This window comes from Schistocerca gregaria, chromosome 4 (assembly GCF_023897955.1).
Source record: "Schistocerca gregaria isolate iqSchGreg1 chromosome 4, iqSchGreg1.2, whole genome shotgun sequence".
Classification (NCBI taxonomy): Eukaryota; Metazoa; Arthropoda; class Insecta; order Orthoptera; family Acrididae; genus Schistocerca; species Schistocerca gregaria.
In genome coordinates, this window is record NC_064923.1 from 315,096,709 (window position 1) to 315,119,070 (window position 22,362).

The 22,362-nt window shown below is 39.2% G+C and overlaps 1 protein-coding gene across 2 annotated transcripts in view; it reads left to right on the plus strand.

Annotated features, from left to right (window-relative positions):
- The window catches only part of LOC126267157 (gamma-tubulin complex component 4), a 150,407-nt gene that overhangs the window by 76,218 nt on the left and 51,827 nt on the right, over window positions 1-22,362 (plus strand). For both annotated transcript variants that reach the window (XM_049972100.1, XM_049972103.1), the window contains exon 8: window positions 3,222-3,378. In XM_049972100.1, coding sequence (XP_049828057.1) covers window positions 3,222-3,378 — 157 coding nt within the window. The remainder of the gene's footprint in view (window positions 1-3,221; window positions 3,379-22,362) is intronic.

Here is a 22,362-nt window from a genome sequence, read left to right on the forward strand (position 1 = left end):
TGACATAGCCATTCTGTCAAACGACATACACCACTAGAGTTCAAATCGAACTGTTAAAAGAAATCGCTGAACAAATATCATTTGAGAAAACAGAAGTCCTGACTAACATTAAAGACGCCCTCCATACAAAATATGTGGACAAATTCAAGACCGTGGGGGAGATCATAAAGAAAAATGGACTACACAGAGAAGTGCTTCGGAAACTGATAAGCAAACTAGAAACTGTTACCAAACATCCCGCTAATCTACAACAAAAACTACCTTTCCTAGAACACTAAGATACATCACTATGAAACAGCTTTGAAGCCAGTAGCTTTGTATGCAGCTGAAACCATATCCCTAAATGCTGATGAAAGACTCCTCGAAGAACTGGAGGAAAAAGAACACAAAATCAATAGAAGAATCCTAGGATCCAAGTACAAGAATGGTATCCATCAAAACAGGTGAAAAAGGAAGTCTACAGTAAACTAGAAAACAATACAGACACAATCCGTAAAATGTGGGCATGATTTTATGGTCAACTCAAACAAGTGGATGGAAATAGGTTAATCATAAATATATTGCTTCATTCAAAACCAAAAACTACAATGCCATAGTTTAAAAACACCAAAGAAGGCCTCCAGATGCTACATATCAAACCCGAAGATGCTTTTGACAGAGTTCTTTTCTGAAAGAAGATAGGGACAAACAGAATAACCCAAGACGAGCAATTGAAAAGAAGAGATGGTGTCCTTTGGACAGAAGAGTGCAAAAAGATCTACACACAACGAATGAGGGAAAACTGTGCTCAGAAAAAAAACCAGGTTCAGTGCTAAGTGCAACAAGACTTAAAATCGTCCTAGATGGCCACAACCAATAAATAAATAAATAATAAATAAAAAAGAGCTCAGTCTGGCCCAGGCAGCCAGAAACAATGGTTGTGTGTGCGTGTGCTGTGTTTTATGTGTGAATGTGTGTATATGTTGTCTGTTTCAGAAGAAGGCCTCATGGCTGAAAGCTTACGCATCGACTAGTCTCTTTGTTGTGCCTGTCTCGGAATCAACATCTCCACTATATAGTGAGTGCAATTATGCTTTTCATAATTTTGTCATTATTCCATCCTGGATTTTCCATTGTTTAATTTAAACCATTAACTTTTCCTGTTTGTGTGTTCACACTGCCTAACAGTGATGTTGGTATTGGATGACTTCATCACATGTCCTAGCTCTGAATAATTGCTGTCATTGAGCACCGAGATCATGTGACATGAGCTATGATTGACAAAAGCACATTGAGCATTCCAATCTTGATGTCAGTGCTTTGGAAGCTACCGCACTGTATTTGGTGGAATTTGTATTTATACCTTCGTAATATGAAAATATGCAGTGTACATGTTAACACGCATCAAAAATCTTTCCAAAATACATTGTTTTATGCTGGTTTTCATTTCCTAAAGTGCTGAGAAGTTCTATGCCGGTGTATAAAACCTTTACTGTTTAAAGGTTTCATAAGCTTTACAGCTGCGAGGGAAAAATATATTTCACTTAACACAGAAAAAAAGTACCTTCACCTGGGATGCAGTGTATTTTCGCCCAGGAAAAAATGTGTTTTCACCCAGGAAAAAGCATTTTCTTTTCAACCAGGCAATCTGGGATTTTTCCCCTTCTCCAGTTACACAACTTGAGGAAGCATCTATTTTAAGGTCCACTTGGAGTATCAAATGCTGCAGTTCCAACTGAAGGTGTTGGTTGTTACAAATCGTCATTGTTCTGTGTCACAATCTGTTCAAAAGTGCTTTCTTGTTCACATGAATGTGAAAACTGTTTGCACTGGTCAGTGTGGGCCGGTCTCTTGTTTCAATGCAGGGATGGACATTATTTACATCATTGACAGAATGTAGCAGTACACTTTTACTATGAGGTCATGTCAAAAAAGTATTGCCTGTGTACCACAGGAATAAGATGGGCATAAGATCAGAGTTCAGTGCTTCTTCTTTCCCATTTATGTTTTCTCATAATATTGATCACAGTACAGGAAGTACACTGTTGTTAGAACACGGTGAAACAACTTTACAGTCCCAGGTGCAAACTGGCCAAAAGATCCAATGTATTGTAGGTGGTGATTGTTACAACCTATTTTTGTTTTCTTTTCCTTGTTCTCAAGTAATACGAATAAGCTTCCATCATTCTTCCAGGGTGATATTAGATTTTGATGACGTTTGTTAAAGTGCAGCTCATAGTTAGCATTACGTCCTTCACTGCTTTGTGTGTGAGATGTCTAATGCAATGCATATTCTGCTAGCAATGGCTGGTTTCATTATATGTCATGGGGCTAGAGAAAACGAAGGCTTTTGTTCAGCCATGCAACAGAGCTGTTGTCCAGTTCCTTGCTGGATACGTTAACCACTGTCCTATAGGCCCTCTTGGACTTCATGTCTCCATGTCTACTTGTCTATGATTTAAGTGCTCAGACTTGCTACACTGCTTAAGTTTCTGGTTGCACAAACTAGTATGCTGCTGCATTACTGTTGCTATGTCTACCCATTCTCAATCGAATGGCAACAATGCTGCTGAGAGAAATAGGTGACATTCAACTAGGCTTTCGATATTAAGATAAAGTTCGTACTTTGCCTGTCATATCCTGTACATTACTATGGCATGGCTAGTTTTCTTTAAAATTATGTCCACTGTAGTACTTTTAATAGAGTGCTTAACTATCCCAAAGTCAGGCAGTACCTCCTTGTACCAACAGCGTTTCAAAAATGCTAGAGAACTCAGCAGACATATTGTCATTTCTGCACTTTTTTGTCAGTCTCGGACTGTGCCACCTAATGTCACATGGTCCCAGAGTGGATTTGTCCAAATAGTCTTCCTGCACATACACCGATTTGGTCGCTTCTCTGGAAGGTGCCGGACACTGCTACTGTACTTGCATAAATAGTGCACCAATTGTCAGTTAAAAAAAAGCCATATCTGAAAATGTTTCATGAAGTCTTTCATTAAAATTAAATACCCTGTGCTGCAACAAAGGGAAGTTAAAGCTATTACCAGAGCTTAAACAAATAAATTATATTATTCTTTGTATCTTAATCACACAAATAAAATTTATTTTGCCTATTACAATGATCTTAAATAAAATGATATTTCTCACATGAACATGTTGCACTAAACTGACAAATATAACATAACACTTATATCTTCTGATTATTTTAATAGCAGTAAAAACAATAACTGTTTTCGTAGCATCTTTGGGAGCTGGCTGTAGAAGATATGAAACTTTTTTTACAACTGAAGTTAATAAAGGACTTCTTTTTGCTTGGTCGAGGAGAACTTTTTGCCGAATTCATGCACCAAGCAGAAAGTATCTTAGATAAGGTCCCATCCAGAACTTCAAAGAGAGGTAAGGATACAAAATTTATTTTACAAAATTTTAGTCTTCTTTTGGTGAAGCATAAACTGCAGGCAACAACATATGTCAGGAGTTAACTGGTAGTTTAAGGCTAGTGTGGTAAAATAGACTGCATCATTTAAAAACATTGACAGTGGTGATCTTTAAGTGGTGTTGCACAGTAATACAGAATGTTTAGCAGGAATAAAGACTGATAGAAAACTGTTTCTGTTGTATGAAGAAAGCACTTTGTAAACAGTGCAATGGGAGATACTAGAGTAGATGGGGGAAAAAGCAGTTTTAGTCAACCATTTTTAAAAGAATGAAATAAGATAATTTAGTCACCCATTTTCTTTCTTTGTGTGTGTGTGTGTGTGTGTGTGTGTGTGTGTGTGTGTGTGTGTGTGTGTTCTCTCAGCTGGATGATTGTTGTAAATGTTGTCCATTACAAAATAGAGTAATGAGGGAAGTGTTACAAAGCTAGACTAACTAGGTAAGTACAATTTCTGTCTACCACAATGCAGTATTCCTAACTGTTGTTAACTGAATGGATAAAATGGAATACAACTAACAGTGATTGTTCAGGATAAGGTGGTTTCAGTTGAAAATGGTGGTGAAAAAGTGTATGAGATAACATGTATAGCTGTAGGAAATTGTTTATAACTGAATAAAAGATAATTAAGGACAATGAACTTTCAAAGAAAAGGACCATTTCTGTGTTTAAGTTGATAGTGACACTGTTGACAAAAACAGAATTCTGGCACAACATAGCTATTACGTTCTTGGAAATGAAGGTGGACATGAGACATTATTCATCTGTGAAATTCTAAACACATGAATAGTACCAGTTTGCTGTGGTATAAAATGTCGAAGTACAGCATTTAACATTACTACCCCATGAAAATATACTGAAAGTTGATCATGTTCCTTAAATTATTGAGCTGATAAATACAATCACTGCTTGCTAGTGATGGAATCCTTAAATGTTAAAGAAAGGCTATGATGCTTAAAATAGGATGTGTTGGTGCAGGTTCTTTCTTGAAGTAACATTGCATTAAGTGTTGTAGTTTTTTCCAGAAGGTGATTAAAAACAAAGATTCCAAGACTTACCAAGCCGGAAAGCGCCGCTAGATAGGCACAATGAATAAAACACACAAACACACACACAGAATTTCGAGCTTTCGCAACCGGCGGCTGCTTCGTCAGGAAAGAGGGAAGGAAAAGGAAAGATGAAATGATGTGGGTTTTAAGGGAGAGAGTAAGGAGTCATTCCAATCCCGGGAGTGGAAAGACTTACCTTCTCGCGCACGCTCATGTGCATGCTCACGTGCACACGCACGCGCGCACGCACACACACACACACACACACACACACACACACACACACACACACACACACACACACACACAAGCAGACATATTTAAAGGCAAAGAGTATGGGCAGAGATGTAAGTCAAGGCGGAAGTGTGGAGGCAAAGATGATGTTGAATGACAGGTGAGGTATGAGTGGCGGCAACTTGAAATTGGCGGAGATTGAGGCCTGGTGGATAACGAGAAGAGAGGATATATTGAAGGGCGGGTTCCCATCTCCGGAGTTCGGATAGGTTGGTGTTGGTGGGAAGTATCCAGATAACTCGGACGGTGTAACACTGTGCCAAGATGTGTTGGCCGTGCATCAAGGCATGTTTAGCCACAGGGTGATCCTCATTACCAACAAACACTGTCTGCCTTTGTCCATTCATGCGAATGGACAGTTTGTTTCTGGTCATTCCCACATAGAAAGCGTCACAGTGCAGGCAGGTCAGTTGGTAAATCACGTGGGTGCTTTCACACGTGGCTCTGCCTTTGATCGTGTACACCTTCCTGGTTACAGGACTGGAGTAGGTGGTGGTGGGAGGGTGCATAGGACAGGTTTTACACCGGGGGCAGTTGCAAGGGTAGGAGCCAGAGGGTATGGAAGGTGGTTTGGGGATTTCATAGGGATGAACCAAGAGGTTACAAAGGTTAGGTGGATGGCAGAAAGACACTCTTGGTGGAGTGGGGAGGATTTAATGAAGGATGGATCTCATTTCGGGGCAGGATTTTAGGAAGTCGTATCCCTGCTGGAGAGCCACATTCAGAGTCTGATCCAGTCGCGGGAAGTATCCTGTCACAAGTGGGGCACTTTTGGGGTTCTTCTGTGAGAGGTTCTGGGTTTGAGGGGATGAGGAAGTGGCTCTGGTTATCTGCTTCTGTACCAGGTCGGGAGGGTAGTTGCAGTATGTGAAAGCTGTTTTCAGGTTGTTGGTGTAATGGTCGAGGATCACCCTGTGGCTAAATATGCCTTGGTGCATGGCCAGCACATCTTGGCACAGTGTTACACCGTCCGAGTTATCTGGATACTTCCCACCAACACCAACCTATCCGAACTCTGGAGATGGGAACTTGCCCTTCAATATATCCTCTCTTCTCGTTATCCACCAGGCCTCAATCTCCGCTAATTTCAAGTTGCCGCCACTTATACCTCACCTGTCATTCAACATCATCTTTGCCTCCACACTTCTGCCTTGACTTACATCTCTGCCCATACTCTTTGCCTTTAAATATGTCTGCTTGTGTCTGTATGTATGGATGTGTGTGTGTGTGTGTGTGTGTGTGTGTGTGTGTGTGTGTGTGTGTGTGTGTGTGTGCGTGCGTGAGTATATACCTATCCTTTTTCCCCCCTAAGGTAAGTCTTTCCGCTCCCGGGATTGGAATGACTCCTTACCCTCTCCCTTAAAACCCACATCCTTTCATCTTTCCTTTTCCTTCCCTCTTTCCTGACGAAGCAGCCGTCGGTTGCGAAAGCTCGAAATTCTGTGTGTGTGTTTTATTCATTGTGCCTATCTACCGGCACTTTCCCGGTTGGTAAGTCTTGGAATCGTTGTTTTTAATATATTTTTCGCATGTGGAAGTTTCTTTCTATATATATGGACTTTGGAAAATGTTACACATATCATTCCAAACTAAGACAACTGCACAACAATATTGGCACATTGTCAGAAGAGAGTGTTCTGGGTTATCTTCAGAGACAGTTTTGCTGTTATAAGGATAACAGGGCCTCACAGTGTGCAAGTGAAATGGCATGGCAACTGGGAACATACTTCGAAGTTTACGTATGTGGGACAGTCCTTGTGGACAAAATTGCGTGCAGAAGCACCGGGAGATTGTGGTGGTATATGAACCTAATGCAGTATTGTGTGCAGCCATTGTGAAATGGTGTCAGCAATTTGACCAAGTGTCTATAATGACATAAAATCGTTGTATGAACTCTTGATATTTATCAATAAAATTGTCTGTCATGATTATTTACATGCTTAGTTTGAAAAATATAGATCTTAGCACTTTTCAGCCTCAACCATAATCAGAACTGGACAGGTAAAGAGAACAAGTGAGAAGTAATTACAATAACACATCCGTAGAATAAAATGAAGGCCCACCACATTTAAAATCTTGATACACTGTATGTTGCCATTTCACATGTGCAGGCCCTTAGGTGGCATTAAATTCAATTGGACTTGTCATGTTAAAACTCACGATGATATCTACAAATTAAACTTAGTCATTCTATAAAAAATAATCTAAAAAATTACTGACTTGAACTTGACACATTAAAATTTAAATTAACATCTATGTATTAAGCAAACAGTCTGTAGTATATGAAGGGCTGGGCCTCTGCATATTCAGCCACCACACTTGTGAATATGCTTTTTGGGCTAGACGTGACCCTTGCAAGCTGTTTGCCAATGTAAAGATTTGATAAGCTGTATACTGTGAAGCCTCCTGCAGCTGGCACAGCATCAGGGGATACATGGTGTGCAGGTGACAGTAAACAGTGATGTAGTTGCAGGGACCTATATGCATCCATGCGGGCACTTGTCCGTATGACACTGTGCCTCTTCCACTGACAGGAGAGTACTTACATTGCCATTCAGCTCCACAATGGCCATTTCTGCTGTGAGCTCCAGACCGATCACCAGCTGCCCTTGAGCCTACACTTTGAATCACAATGCCTGATGCTGTTGCTACCCATCAGATGTGCCATGCCACATCTGTGCTGGGATCACAGCCAATGCCCACACATCAACCACTCTGGGAGGCCTCACTACGCAGGACCTGTGGCATCCGACAGCAGCTTTGGAAGACCCGCTTCCTCAGCTCATCATCTCTACTGATGATTGTGGGCATCGTCACAGTGGCCTCTGTTGCACATAGTCACAGAAGTACATTTCAGTTGTACTCAGGGGTGGCGCTTCATACTCTAAAGCTGTTCAGAGTTAATTCATGGTTAATAGACAAACAGTCATAATTCTAATGTGTGCACCTCAGTCACATCTTTGCACACTGCTTGGCAAAGGGTTATTATATAGTCATTTCTTTAAAAAAAAATCCATAAAAATAATGAAAAGGGTAATTATATTGATAAAAAAAAATTAGGATACTCGTATCTCTTAAATCTGTACAAGGCAAAGCTTCTTAATGGAACTTTTCCCTTTGCTGTAAAGTGTGTCAAGCTAAAATGCAACCTCTCTTTCTTTTTGTAAATAGTGAGAAATGTAACATAATGACTTGGCAAGGGTGTTAACATATAGCCAAAAAAAAAGAATTGCAGACTTTAGTGCCATCGTCATTTCACGGCCGTTGTGTTTACTTCCGGTGTTGACAATGCAAATGCGGCCATATCTGCTGTGGCCCACAGCTAAAGCACACGTGATGGACAACAGGCAAGCACCATCTCATTCCAGTCTGCCCCCACACTGCTACAGTAGTACAGTCTGTTCCACAAGAAAGTGTATGTCATAATTTTAAATGTAACATCTGCTGCGACATCTCTGGTAGTGGTCTCAAAAATCTGCAATTAGTGTGCTTTTAGACAGTGTATAGATGAGCAGTGTGAGAGTTGACTGATTTGTTTTGTCAGTTGCAGTTTAAAATGAGTGCAAAATATCTGAAGTGCCACTTATTTATATTTATATATTTATCAAAAATACCTTCTGAGGTCCACTAAGAAGCTATTTGTTTCGAACGAGGCAAACTGGGTGCTTCAAGAGGATCATGATCTGAAACATTGCAGCTATCTCTGTATGGATTGGATCCAAGACAATGGGATGGGATGAATGGATTGGCCTGCAATGTCTCCAGATGCACATCTGATCGAGAATGTTTGGTCGCATGTTAAGATGAAGCTTAAAGGAAATCCGATATATACCTTGAAGTAGCTGTCATGTCAAATCAGGGTGATAAGGAGATCATTACCAAAAGAATATGCAGAAAATCCCATGAGAAGCATACCAATAAGGTGTCCAGCTAGAATTGATAATTGCGGCGATTGGATTATCTATGTCCAATTAGTATAACATGTAATTTCATGTAAACATATATTTATTATAGTGTCCTTTATTTCATGCAGATAACAGCACACTGACTGTAAGTCTTGGCAATTGCTTCTCATTTATTCTGCTTATCTGATATTCTGATGGTGACTGTGGCTGAAACACATTAAGGTTTGTAATTTAAAAAAAATAAAAATGTAAATGGCGATCAAGATAGACATTTGTACTGAATTTGATAAAGACAGCACAGATGATGATGCTGATAACAAAAAAAAGGCCATTGATATAGACCAGACTGGTTAATGTGGAATTGATTCACAGAAATCACAGAATAACTATCACAGACATAAGTCAGCAGATGCACATCTCAAAATGCACTGCTTATTTTATTGGCTGAGGTCATTTTCAATATTGCTAGGTTCATTGTCACTTGGACACAAAGGCACAAGGCATAATGGCACACTTGACTTCCTTAAGTGCTACTCTGTGGAAGGCAATGACTTCCTAAGCCACATTACTACAAGTGGTGGACATGGGTCAATCATTTCCCAGTAGCAGCAACAAAGAGTGTGTTCATAGAATGAAGAGGCACCTCCTCACCTCTGCAGAAGAAATGCACAGTTGTATCATTGGCAGGAAGGACTGCATCATCGGCAGGGAAGATCATGACTGCTGTTTTCTTTGACTGTGGAGGAATTGTATACTTAGTTTATCACAAAGAGCACAACTATTACAGCTGATATGTACTATGGAACTTGGACATCATTGCTAAATAGCAAGAGGCTTAGAAAAGTGGGCAAAAACATTTTTTTCCTGCACAACATTACAACGCCCCTCCCCCCCCCCCCTCCCCCCCAGATGGCGCACACAATATAAGCTTGGCTCAACATTTTCACCTGTAGTGCAACCTGCGATTATAATCATCTCAGCAAGCTGGAACATCTAGAGGGGAGGAACAGATTTTCCAATGATGAAGATGTTTACTTAGCGGTTCCAAAATGCCTCTATAAGCAAGGAGCAGATTCCTGTTGTCAAGGAATTAAACGACTGGTAGAATGTTCAGACTGTTGTGCACAGTGTGTTGGTGACTATGTTGAAAAACATTGTCAAGTATTTTTGTCACTTTGTAGTGTAATGCAGCATTAAATTAAAGATACCTGGCCTGCCACAAAAATGTTTAACTTACTTTTTGAAGTTCCCTTTATAGTCGAGTCAGTCTCCAACGTATTAGTCCATGAAAATAAATGGTGAAAAACATGTGGCTTCTGCCACATTTATATTTCAGCTTTAAATATAGCATTGTTAAGTTCGTTTTCAATTAGTTGGTTTCATATAACAATTATTTTATTTTTTTAGTTTGTTTATTATTTTGTACATTGCCCAAATCCTTGTTTTTCCTTGAACAATCATGTTTTTATTATATTACTTCAATAATTTATTTAAAATTCAGCTTTGGTACATTGGTTTTGATTTTTTGGAATGTCATTAATTTTTCCACCAATATCAAGTTTCAACCTCATGAATTTAGTAATTTAAGTTGGGTTGTTTGGTGGGAGAGACCAGACAGTAAGGTCATTAGTCTTATCAGATTAGGGAAGAATGGAGAAGGAAGTTGGCCATGCCCTTTCAAAGGAACCATCCCGGCATTTGCCTGGAGCGATTTGGGGAAATCACGGAAAACCTAAATCAGTATGGTCGGACACGGAATTGAACCGTTATTCTCCCAAATACGAGTCCAGTGTATTTATCAAGGAACTACAATTTTACAACAGAGCCAAACTTTAACTAAAATTTGTGAATTTAAATTATGTTATCAATGAGGTACAACATGCCTGTGTATTTTTTTCTGACATTATTAACTTTTATATTTATGAAAATAATTTCAAATAAAAACGAAAACCTCCTATTAGCATCCAAAATGAGAACTATATACTCAAAATCATATGACAAAGCCAAAAATCCAAGAAGACACTTGCTGATCTGTCTCAGTCCGGATGTTCATCTGAACAGCCACCAGTACAAAAATCATCATGTAAAGGTGGTGCTTAGCTGACAGTGACCGTGTGTGTGTGTGTGTGTGTGTGTGTGTGTGTGTGTGTGTGTGTGTGTGTGTGTGTGTGTGTGTTTCCATCTACGTCTACTTAAGAACTTAATCCAATTTAATCCGATTGCTAATAATATCTAGCAGTATGTTTTCAATGTGCCTGTCTGACACTCAGTGCCTCGTCTGTTTGGTGACTAACAATATATTCTTTTCATATTGTTATTCCATTCCAAATTTTCCATTATTAGTTAGTTATTTACATGTTCTATAGGTCATATACATAATAAATGTTATGATCAACAGAACACACACAAAACATAAATGTGTAAACATATGAGGCGTGTTTTCTAAGTAAGTACCATTTTGAAATTAAAAAAAGATGTGCTAAGATATCTCAGTAATTTTATTTTTACATGAAAGTCTGTACCTTAATCTATGCACTGACACCATGACAATCTGATTCTTCCTTGTTTACATTATGTACTGAGTGTTTTAAGAGGTCTCCGATAATCATGAGTCCCGCTGACTGTGAAGTACAGGCTGTTATAAGATTTCTTAGTGCTAAAGGCCTAAGAGCAATTGATATTCATTATGAGATCTGTGCAGTTTACAGAGGAAACATTGAGTGATTTAATGGTAAGAAAGTGGGTGAGAACATTTAAAGATGGCGACGGGGTGGGCATCCTTCTGTCGTGAATGAAAGTTTGGTGCAGGGAGTGGACAGTAAGGTGAGAGAAAACAGACGCTTTATGATTTCCTCCTTGCGGGATGACTTTCCTAACGTTTCTTGTAGTGTTTCGTACGTCATTGTGACCGAGCACTTGAATTACCGAAAATTGTGTGCACATTCGGTTGACGGATGTGCACAAAACCAAACGTTTAGACAGTGTATTGACCTTCCTTGAGCAGTACCACAATGACATTGATGATTTCTTAAGCTAAATTGTTACGGGCGATGAAACATGGGTGGCCTATGTCACACCAGAATCAAAGCAACAGTTCATGGAAGTTGAGCAAGGGCATTGTTTTGCTGCAAGACAGTGCCCATCCACATGTGGCGAATCAGACCAAAGATCTCATCACATCTTTTCAATGGGAAACTGGAGAGCATCCTCCGTACAGCCCTGATTTTGCGCCCAGTGACTACCATCTGTTCCTGCACTTGAAGAAACACCTGGGTGGCGAGCATCTTCAGGAAGATGACGAAGTCAAAACAGTGGTGATGCAGTGGTTAACAAGTCAGGCGGCAGACTTCTATGAGGAGGGTATTCAAAAACTGGTACACTGTTATGACAAGTGCCTCAATATTGGCGGAAATTATGTAGAAAAGTAGATTAAGGTACAGGCTTTCATGTAAAAATAAAATTATTGAGATATCTTAGCAAGTCTTTTTTTTAATTTCAAAATGGTACTTACTTCCAAAAACATGACTCATATATAGGAAAATAGAACAGTGGAAAGTCCAGGATGAAATAACAATATTATTATGAAAAGAATACATCACTACTCACCGCATAGAGGAGGTGCTAAGTTGCAAACAGCCACATTGAAAACACCACTAAACATTTAAGCTTTCAGCCAAAAGGCATTTTTCAGAAATAGAAAGTAGACAAACATTCACATAAGAACAACTCACATACACGTGGCTGTTGTCTTAGGTTATTGTGGACTGAGTGCGGACAGGATCTGTGTCTGAGGTGAGCAGCAATCTGGGGTGGATGGTGGTGGTGAGGAGGAGACATTGGTTGGGAAGGGGTAGAGATAACAGGATAGGGGTGTGAGAAGGTGGTGCAGAGTCTGTGAGTGTGCAAGAGCATGGTGAGGAGTTAATGAAGTTGCTAGGTGCAGAGTCTAGATGCTGTGATTTGGGGGACGGGGGGGGGGGGGGGGGGGGGGGGGGGGGGACAGAAAGGCGAGAGAAGGGAAAAAGGCAAGAGTGTTTCTTGCCAGAATGAAGATGTATATAGTGCTGGACTGGGTGGAGGGAAGGTGATAAGAAGGTGGGGCTAGTGAAGGTTGAGACCAAGGGGGTAGAAAAGCTGGTTGTGTTTGGAAGGATCCAGATGGCACAGGCTGTGAAGCAGTCATTGAAGTGAAGCATATTCTGTTTGGCAGCATGCTCAGCAACTGGGTGGTCTAGCTGTCTCTCGGCCGCAGTTTGGCAGTGGCTGGTTATGCAAACAAACAGCTTGTCATTTGTCATGCCCAGTTTGAAAGCAGCATGGTGGTTGCAGGTTGGTTTGTAGACCATTTAGCTCATCCTTTGATGGGGTAGGAGACACTTGTGAGAGAACTGTGGAGTAGTTAGTGCTGTGAGGATGTATGGAACAGCTCTTGCATTTAGATGCATTGCAAGGATATTAGCCATGAGGCAAGGAATTGGGAGTAGGGGTGGAGTAAATACGAACAAGGATGCTGCTTAGTTTTGGTGGGTGGGGGAATATCGCAATGGGAGGGGTGGAAAGGATAGTTGGTATGATATTGCATTTTTGAGGGCACCAAGAGAGGTAGTGAAAACCCTGATGTAGAATATGTTTCACTTGCTCCAGTCCTCAATGGTACTCAGTCACAAGAGGAGTGCTTTTATGTGGCTGAAAGTGGACGTATGGGAGGTAGTAGGTGACTGGATAGACAAGGCTCAGGATATCTGTTTCTAAACAATGTTGGGAGAGTAATATCAGTTTAAGGCATCAAAGAGACACTTGGCATTTTAGAGAGGCACTGCCTGTCACTGCAGTTGAATCCACCACAGGCGACAAGGTTGTATGGAAGGGGCTTTTTGATATGGAATGGTGGCAGCTTCGAGTTGGAGATATTGTTGATTAGTAGGTTTGAAATGGATGGAGGCACTCATGTAGGTGGAGATAAACATTGAGGAAGGTGGCTTGTTGGTTTGAGGTTCTGGAGCAAGTTGGATAGGGTGTCCTCACCTTTGGTCTGGATCAAGATGGTGTCATCAGAGAATCTGAACCCGAAGGAGGCGTTTGGGATTCAGAATAGTTAGGAAGGATTTCTCTAGGTAGCCCATGGGCCATAGGTTGGTGCCATGTGGGTGTCCCTTGCTGTATCACGGATTTGTTTGTAGATGATGCCTTCATAGGAGAATTAACTGTGAATGAGAATATAATTGGTCATGGTGAGCAGGATGAAGGGTTTATGTTTGCTGTCAGGCATTTGGAAAGGTAGTGTTCACTGGCGGCAAGGCTATGGGTTTTGGGCGTGTTAGTGTGGAGGGAGGTAGCATTAACTATGAAGAGTAGGGTGCTGGGTGGTAAAGGAACAGGGTCTGTGGAGGGTCGGTGGAGAAAATGGTTAGTGTCTTTGGTATAGAAGGGTGGGTTATGGGTAATAGGCTGAAGATGTTGATCCATGAGAGCAAAGGTTTTCTCAGGGGGCCTCAGTGATCAACCACAATGTTGCATCCTGGACACTTGGATTCATGAACCTTAGGAGACAGACAGACTTGACAGAGAAGTTTTGGGATGGACCCAAGGATTTGAGGAAAGACTGGGATCCAGCTGTATTCTTGGTGTGGGATTACTGTGTATAAACCCTGCCAGAGTGACACCATTCCAGAAATCTAGTTGGATCACCAATCCATCTTCAAATCTTTAGACCCATCCTAGAACCTCTCCCCTGAGTCTCTCTCCCCACACACACAACCACCCAGAACACTCCTTTGTGGTTGATTACCACGCCCCTGCTGAGACAAACTTTGCTCTCATGGATCAACACCTTCAGCCTATTAGCTGTAACTCACCATCCTATATCAAAGATACCAACCATTTCCTTCATCGACTGTCCATCGTTCCTATACCTGTACCACCTGGATCCTGCTCGTCACTGTTGATGCCACCTCTGTCTATACTAACATGCCCAATGCCCATGCCTTGCTGCTACTGAATACTACCTTTCCCAATGCCTGACTGACTCCAAAACTGCTACCTTCTTCCTGATCATTATGACCAGGTATGTCCTCATCCGCAATTAATTTTTCAAGAAATCATCTACAAACAAATCTGTGGTACAGCAATGGGCACACGCCTGGCACCATCCTATGCCAACCTGTTCATGGGCCATCTAGAGAAATCCTTTCTAACTACCCTGAATCCAGAACCCCTCCTTCTAGTCCAGATTCATTGATGATATCCTTGTGATCTGGACAAATGGTGAGGACAGCCTGTCCACATTCCTGCAGAACCTTAACACCTTCTCCCCAATTCACTTAATCTGGTCCTCCTCAGACCAAAAAGCCGCCTTCTTTGATGCTGATCTCTGCTTCAAGGATGGGTAGATCACAACCTGTCCATGCAACTGTACACCCTAGCTGCCCTTGTTGGTCAGATCTGCAGTGACAAGTAGTTCATTTCCAAATATGCCAAGTGTGTCTCTGAGGCCTTCAGAGACCAAAATTACCCTCCCAACCTTGTTCAGAAACATCCTTACTCCCAACCAATTATCTTATAGCTCTTATCCTTTCACATTTCACAGATCTAGACGAAAGATATACATCCTCTCACCACTACCTATCCAGTCTGGCCACAGGCGCCACCTATCATGTCAACGGGAGGGCTACATGTGAATGCAGTCATGTGATCTACAAACTAAGTTGCAGCCACTATACTTGATTTACATTAGATGAGATTAGATTTAGTTTTTGTTTCGTAGGCCCAAAAATGAGATGATTCTAGTGAATGTGGAACATGTCAGAAAGTATGACATAAAAACATTGGACATTGAAAGCTGGTGCAACAGTCCCTAATAAGATATTCATCCATAGAGTAGAAGGAATTGCCTATCAAAAAGTCTTTCAAAATATGTTTAAATTGTGCTTTATCTGAAGCCAAGTTTTTAATGGTTGTGGGAAATTTGTAAGAAAAAGGTGTGTTCCTTAATATTGGGCCTCATTTTGGACCAATGTAAGTGATGTTAGGTTTTTTTTATAGATTATTCTTATACCTAGTATTGATACTATGTATTCAGTGATTGGTTGGAAATGCAGACACATTATTTACAACAAATTTCATTAATGAATAAATATACTGAGAATCAGTAGTTAGAATACCGAGTTCCTTGGACAGGTTTCTGCATGATACTCTTGAATTTACACCACAAATGAGTCATTAAACACTTTTGCGCTGTAAAATCTTTCACTTGCTCTGACAAGTTGTCCCAGAATATGATCCCATGTAACGTAATAGAATAAAAGTAAGCAAAATACGCAAGGTTTTTTTTTATATTTATATATCCTAATCTGACATTATTTGTATTCCATATACAGACATGTTTAAGTGTTTCAGCAGTTCTGTATTATGCCCTACCCAACTGAATTTATTATTGATTTGTAATCCCAGAAACTTAACACTGTCAATATCTGTGATCTGCAAGTCTTCTTATGTTATACTTATGGTGGAAGATCATTTCTTACAGGTTCTGGATATTTTCAAAGTGTAATAACACAGAATTAGCTTTAAACCATTTATTAATATTAGTGAAATTTTGATTAGCAGTCATTTCTAAATCTGTACTTGACTTGCTATTTATTGCAATGTTTGTATCATCTGCAAACAAAAGAAATGTAGCATCTGACAATTTGACAGATGAGAGGTCACTAATATACACAAAAAGAGTCACAGGCTCGAGATAGAACCTCGAGGAACACTACTTGTAATTAATTTCCAATCAGATGAAGATTGATTGCTTATTCCACAGGTATTGCACAAAGACCCCCTTTTGTTTCCTGTTAATAAGGTAAGATTCAAACCATTTCACAGCACTGCCGTTGATACCATAATATTTTAATTTACTCCAGAGAATGCTGTGTTTCATACAGTCAGAGGCTTTTGACAGGTCACAGAAAATGGTAGTAGCCCCTAAATTGATACCTAATGAATAAAGAACATTTACACTCTGTGTAAATAGCCTTCACTTATATCAGAACTGTAAGGAACCCAAACTGTTACTTGGACAATATATTATTTTCAATCAGAGGGCTTGAAAAGATGCTTGAACACAACCTTTTGAAATATTTTTGAAAAAGCCAGCAAAAATGAAATTGGTCAATATTTTGTGGTGTTTCCCTTCTGTAAAGAGGCTTAACTTCAGCATGTTTTAGCCAGTCTGGAAATGTTCCACTGAGAAGATTGAGTACACAAATAACTTCAGACAGAACTCAACTCACTTGACCACGCTTTGATTAACTCATAGATATATTATAATAATCACTAGAATACTTTGGTTTTAAGGATTTTATTATGGATGTTACTTCTTTGGGAGATGTGAATGTCATTTCCATTTTACTGAAGTTATTTGTAGAGACTGGTCTCGGATATTCCACTGCACTGTTTACTGAACCTGATGATGCCAAGCATTCAGTAACAGAAATAAAGTACTTGTTTAAGAGGTTGGCAACACTTTTTGTGCTTGTTATCAAAGTCTCGTTTATTTTTAGATCTGTTTGTTCCTCTTCCTTTCTGGCCCCACCTCTGTCTGTTTTCACTATACCCCATATAGTTTTTATTTTGTTGTCTGATATAATTATCTTTTTCTCATAATAAAGCTGCTTAGATTTCTGGATTTCTTAGCTCTAAGGACGAAATTATCCGTCTTCTTCAAAGTGACATTGATGCTCTGAAAGCAGAACTGACGTTACTAAAGCAAGAAAATATAGCATTGAAACGTGAAAAGTGTTGTGCATGTGAAAAAACTCAAGTATTGGATGGACCTACTTCGGCAAATACGCGGAGTGATACAACTGACAAAGAACGAAAAAATTCAGCCGCCATTACGAAAGAAAAAGAAACTAAAGATACTGACGTACCAAATAAATATAAGTGGACCAGCGTAACGTACAAAAAAGACAGAAAGAAGCATTATAATAAGACAGAAAGTGAATTTTTTATTATAGGTGACTCATTATTGAAAAACATAATCGTACCAAACTCCGAAATTGACGTTCGGCCTGGAATCAGGACGCATCAATTGCATACACACCTAAACAACGTCTTAAACTCAAGAGAGAACGCAGGAAATAAGCATAGCAGAAATCCAAAAGGTGTTTTTATCCATGTGGGAACAAATTCGCTTCGAACCAACAGTGAGGAAGAAATTGTAAACCACACAAGGAACCTCATCCGAACGGCCAGAAGACTGTACCCGAATTCCAGAATAATAATAAGTGGCATTGTGTACAGGAGATCGGTGAGTGACAGCTATGTGCAGCGAATAAACGGCGATATTAAAGAACAGTGCAATAAGCTAGGAGTCGTTTTTATTGATCCCAACAAATTTCTAAGTGCAAAGTGTCTTGCCAAAGATGGTCTACATCTGAACAGGTTGGGCTCAAAAATATTCAGTAAGATGTTCTTAGATACTTGCCAGATCATAAAAAATAAGGGAAACTTATAAGTAGTGATGGGGGTGAAAAAACGTGTGTAGCATTAAGAAAGAAAAAACCAAACCATTATCTGGCAAGAAATATGCTAAAGCCTGTAAGAAATAGTCAAAGTAGGTATGTTATCCACTGGAATATAAATGGCTTAAACACTGATGCTTCTAATAATAAAAGCTCCAAAATAGATGAATTGGAAATCATTCTGTCAGAATATGCAAATATTAAAGTTGTTTGTTTAAATGAACACTGGTTGACTGAGGGGACAATTAAAATTCTGAACAAAATAGGGAACTTCAGATTAGCAAGTAGCTTTTGTAGAAGAAACAAGTTACGTGGAGGCTCATGTATACTTCTACACAATGACATAAATTATGAGACCAGAAACTGTTTTAATTATTTAAATGAAGAATGTGTGTTCGAGAGCTGTTGTGTAGAAATAGTGGACTCGCTAGCAAATGTTATAATAATCTCAATATACAGAATTCCAGGGACATCAACAACAGAACTATTCTTATCTAAGCTTCAAATTATGCTAGAAGACCTTTGTAGAGAAACAAAGAAAAAAGTTGTAATAGCTGCTGATTTTAATATTGATATCACATGTAATAGTAGCCAAGCTTCAAGGTTCACTGACTTAGTTAAGAAATATGGTTTCAAATTGAATTTCTTTGAATCTACCAGGGACAATGGGCAATCAGCAACATGCATTGACAATGTTCTAACTAATTATGTATATGAAGATGTGTATAAATTTTGTGTAGATCTAGGTATTTCAGATCATTATGTATTGTTTATTGAGCTGCCACAGACAGACACAAACATTTCACATACAAGAACCCATATGAGCAGGAACTTTAGCAAAGAAAACTTGCTAACATTTAGTGAGAAGCTAAGAGATAAAACATGGCCTTTTGATTATGGTAACTCAAGTGATAAAAACTTTGAGAAATTCCTAAATAGTTTTCTTGCAGACTTTAATGAAACATTTCCACCTAGACTCTGCAGCAATAAGATAACAAATACAGTAAAGTGGATTACCCAGGGCATAAAAATTTCCAGTGTAAGGAAAAGGCAACTGCACAGAGAACTAAAATATAATAAAGATATAAATTTCATTAAATATGTTAGACTCTATAAAACCATATTTAAAAGAGTTGTCAAGGCAGCAAAACAACTGGCAAACAACAGGTTAATTTTAAATCATAAAAATAAGACAAAGGCTGTGTGGTCAGTCATTAAATCTGAGTTAGGTTTTAAAGCCTGTAACCAAGAAATTCCAAAAATTGACATTGAAGGAAAAACTGTTGTAAATCCAACTCAAATACCAGAGTACTTTAATGAATTCTTTATAAATGTAGCAAAATCTGATGTAGATGTAGCAGATTATCACAACAAAGTAAATCCCTTTGGCCTAGGCAAAAACTCTGAAAACTTTACAAAATTCTCAAAAGTTTCTTTTGAGGATGTAGAAAATGCTATTTTAACATTAAGAAACAAAAAATCTGCAGGTTGGGATAGAATACCCACCAAAGTTATTAAAGTGGTACACAATAGAATTGCAAACCCACTAGCTCAGATAATAAATCAATGTTTTGAAGAGGGCTGTTTCCCAGAGGTACTGAAATATGCTGAAGTCAAACCACTCTTCAAGAAGGGATCAAGAGAGATCATGGGAAATTATCGTCCTATCTCAATTCTCCCAGTCCTATCTAAAATATTTGAAAAACTTGCTGTTGCTCAAATCCAAAACTTCATTGCAAAATATTCTGTTATTCTAAACAATCAATTTGGTTTTCAGCAAGGGAAAAACACCGTAGATGCAGTTAACAGTTTCATTGAGAAAATAAGTACGTCATTAGACAAGAGAAATAAGGTGGCAGGAATTTTCTGCGACCTCACAAAGGCATTCGATTCCGTAAACCACGCATTGCTTGTTTACAAACTTGAAAAGTATGGCATTGGCGGCAGTGCCCTACAATGGCTTAAATCCTACTTATCCAACAGAAAGCAAAGAGTTAGCATTTCTTCAAATGGCGCATATTATTTTTCTGACTGGAAAAAAATTACTCAGGGTGTTCCACAAGGCTCCATATTAGGCCCAGTCCTATTTCTCTTTTATGTTAATGACTTACCATTAAATATCAGCTCCCCATCAGTTCTGTTCGCAGATGATACTTCTGTCTTAGTTGAAGATCAGGATTCAGAAAAAATTCTCAAATCTGTGATCAGTACCCTCAGTACCTTAGAAACTTGGTTTCAGCTAAATGGGCTGAATCTAAACATATCTAAGACTCACGTGATGCAGTTCAAAACCAAACAGTCAAAATGTGAGCAAATTAAGATTGTACACAACAACCAAGTTATAGAAGAAGTTGACTCAGTCAAATTCTTAGGTCTAAAAGTAGATGAAAATTTGAGGTGGCAGGCACACATTGAATACCTTGCAAACAAATTGAGCAGCTTTGCATTTGCAATGCAAATATTATCAACTGCAACGGACATTGACACGCGGAAAGTAGCATATACAAGCTACTTTGAATCCATTATTAGGTATGGTATTGTTTTTTGGGGTAACTCGACAAACATAGTGCGGATACTAAAAATACAGAAAAAAATCATACGAAATATGTGCACTGCCAATCACAAAGAACCATGTCGACCATTATTTAGGAAACTCAAAATATTAACTCTGCCATCCTTATACATATATGAGATTATTATATTTTTGTACTCCAGACGCGACTTATTTGAGCGAAACCATTTTGTCCATTCACATGATACCAGAAACAAAGAAAATTTTATGCTCCCCACCCACCGCCTCAGACTGTTTGCCCAGGGACCTCAATACATGGGAATGAAAATTTTTAATAAATTAAAAGGGAACAAGTTGATGCAGATGAATTTAGGTTCACTTAAAAGAAAGCTATATGAGGTACTGACAATGAAGTGTTATTACTCAGTGGATGAATTCATGCAGGACAATCTGGAAATTTGAGCTGGGTACAATGTGTTACATGTTCCAAGAAATATCCTTATAGTGTTGTTATTTATTATAGTGCTATCATTAATTAATGTAAAAATCATTGTAATTGTTTTATAAATTTTTGACATGTCTCCTGTACGCAAACCAAATGGATTGCAAATGTACGTCATGAGATGAATAAAACACAATTCACAATTCACAATTCATAAGAAGCTGCAAGTCATGATCACATAGCCTATGACTTAGTTCTTTAGGTTTGTCTACAAAGACAATATCACTAGCAGTCTCAGAGCATTTACTTATTCTAGTTTAAAAGTTTACAGTAGGAATCAAATTGAATGTCAGTGTTGCTGATTGCAGTAATTGTTTACTGGCAGAGATTGTCAATAAATTCATATTTAAATCACCAGCCATCACTACTTCCTTATATTTTTTTTGTTTGTTTTTGTTTTTACTGTGAGATGGGACAACATAGCTTCCAGATTTTTTATGAAGAGGTTAAAGTTTCTTGAAGGTGCTTTGTATATACACACTATTATAAAGGACTTATTATGAAATACTACTTCTGTTGCACAAAATTCTAAATGCTGCTCTGAGCAAAATATATTACTATCAATATTTTTGAAATTAAAATAGTTTCTCACAAATGTGGCAACTCCTCCATTCTCCATATCTTCTCTACAGAAGCAGGAGATTAACTTGAAGCCTGTAACATTTAACATATCTATACCAGTGGTCATATGATGTTCAGAGGTTTCTATGTGTGCACGACAGCCAACAAGCTGTCTATTTGCTTGCATGACCACTGCCGAACTGTAGCTAAGAGGCAGATGGACCACCCAGTTGCTGAACGTGCTGCCCAACAAGTGCTGCCACACTTCATTGATTGCTTCACAGCCTTCGCTATCTGGACCCTTCTTAAAACATACTCTTTGTTCCCCAAAGCCCCCCCCCCACCCCCTCAACCTTCGCTAGTCTGTCTTTCACCTACCTGTCACTATACCTGCTCCCACTCCAGCAATGTACACACCTTCATTCCACCAACATATTCACTAGCCTTCCCCACTTCCCTTCGTCCCCTTCTCTCCCTTTTCTGCTTCTCCCCCACTCACTAATCTGACTCTGCAGCTAGCAGCCCTACCATGTCCCCACCACATCTCTGCTTGCTCTTACAGATAGCACAATACATTCCCCTACCCTCCCTGCCCCCTCTTTACCCCACCCA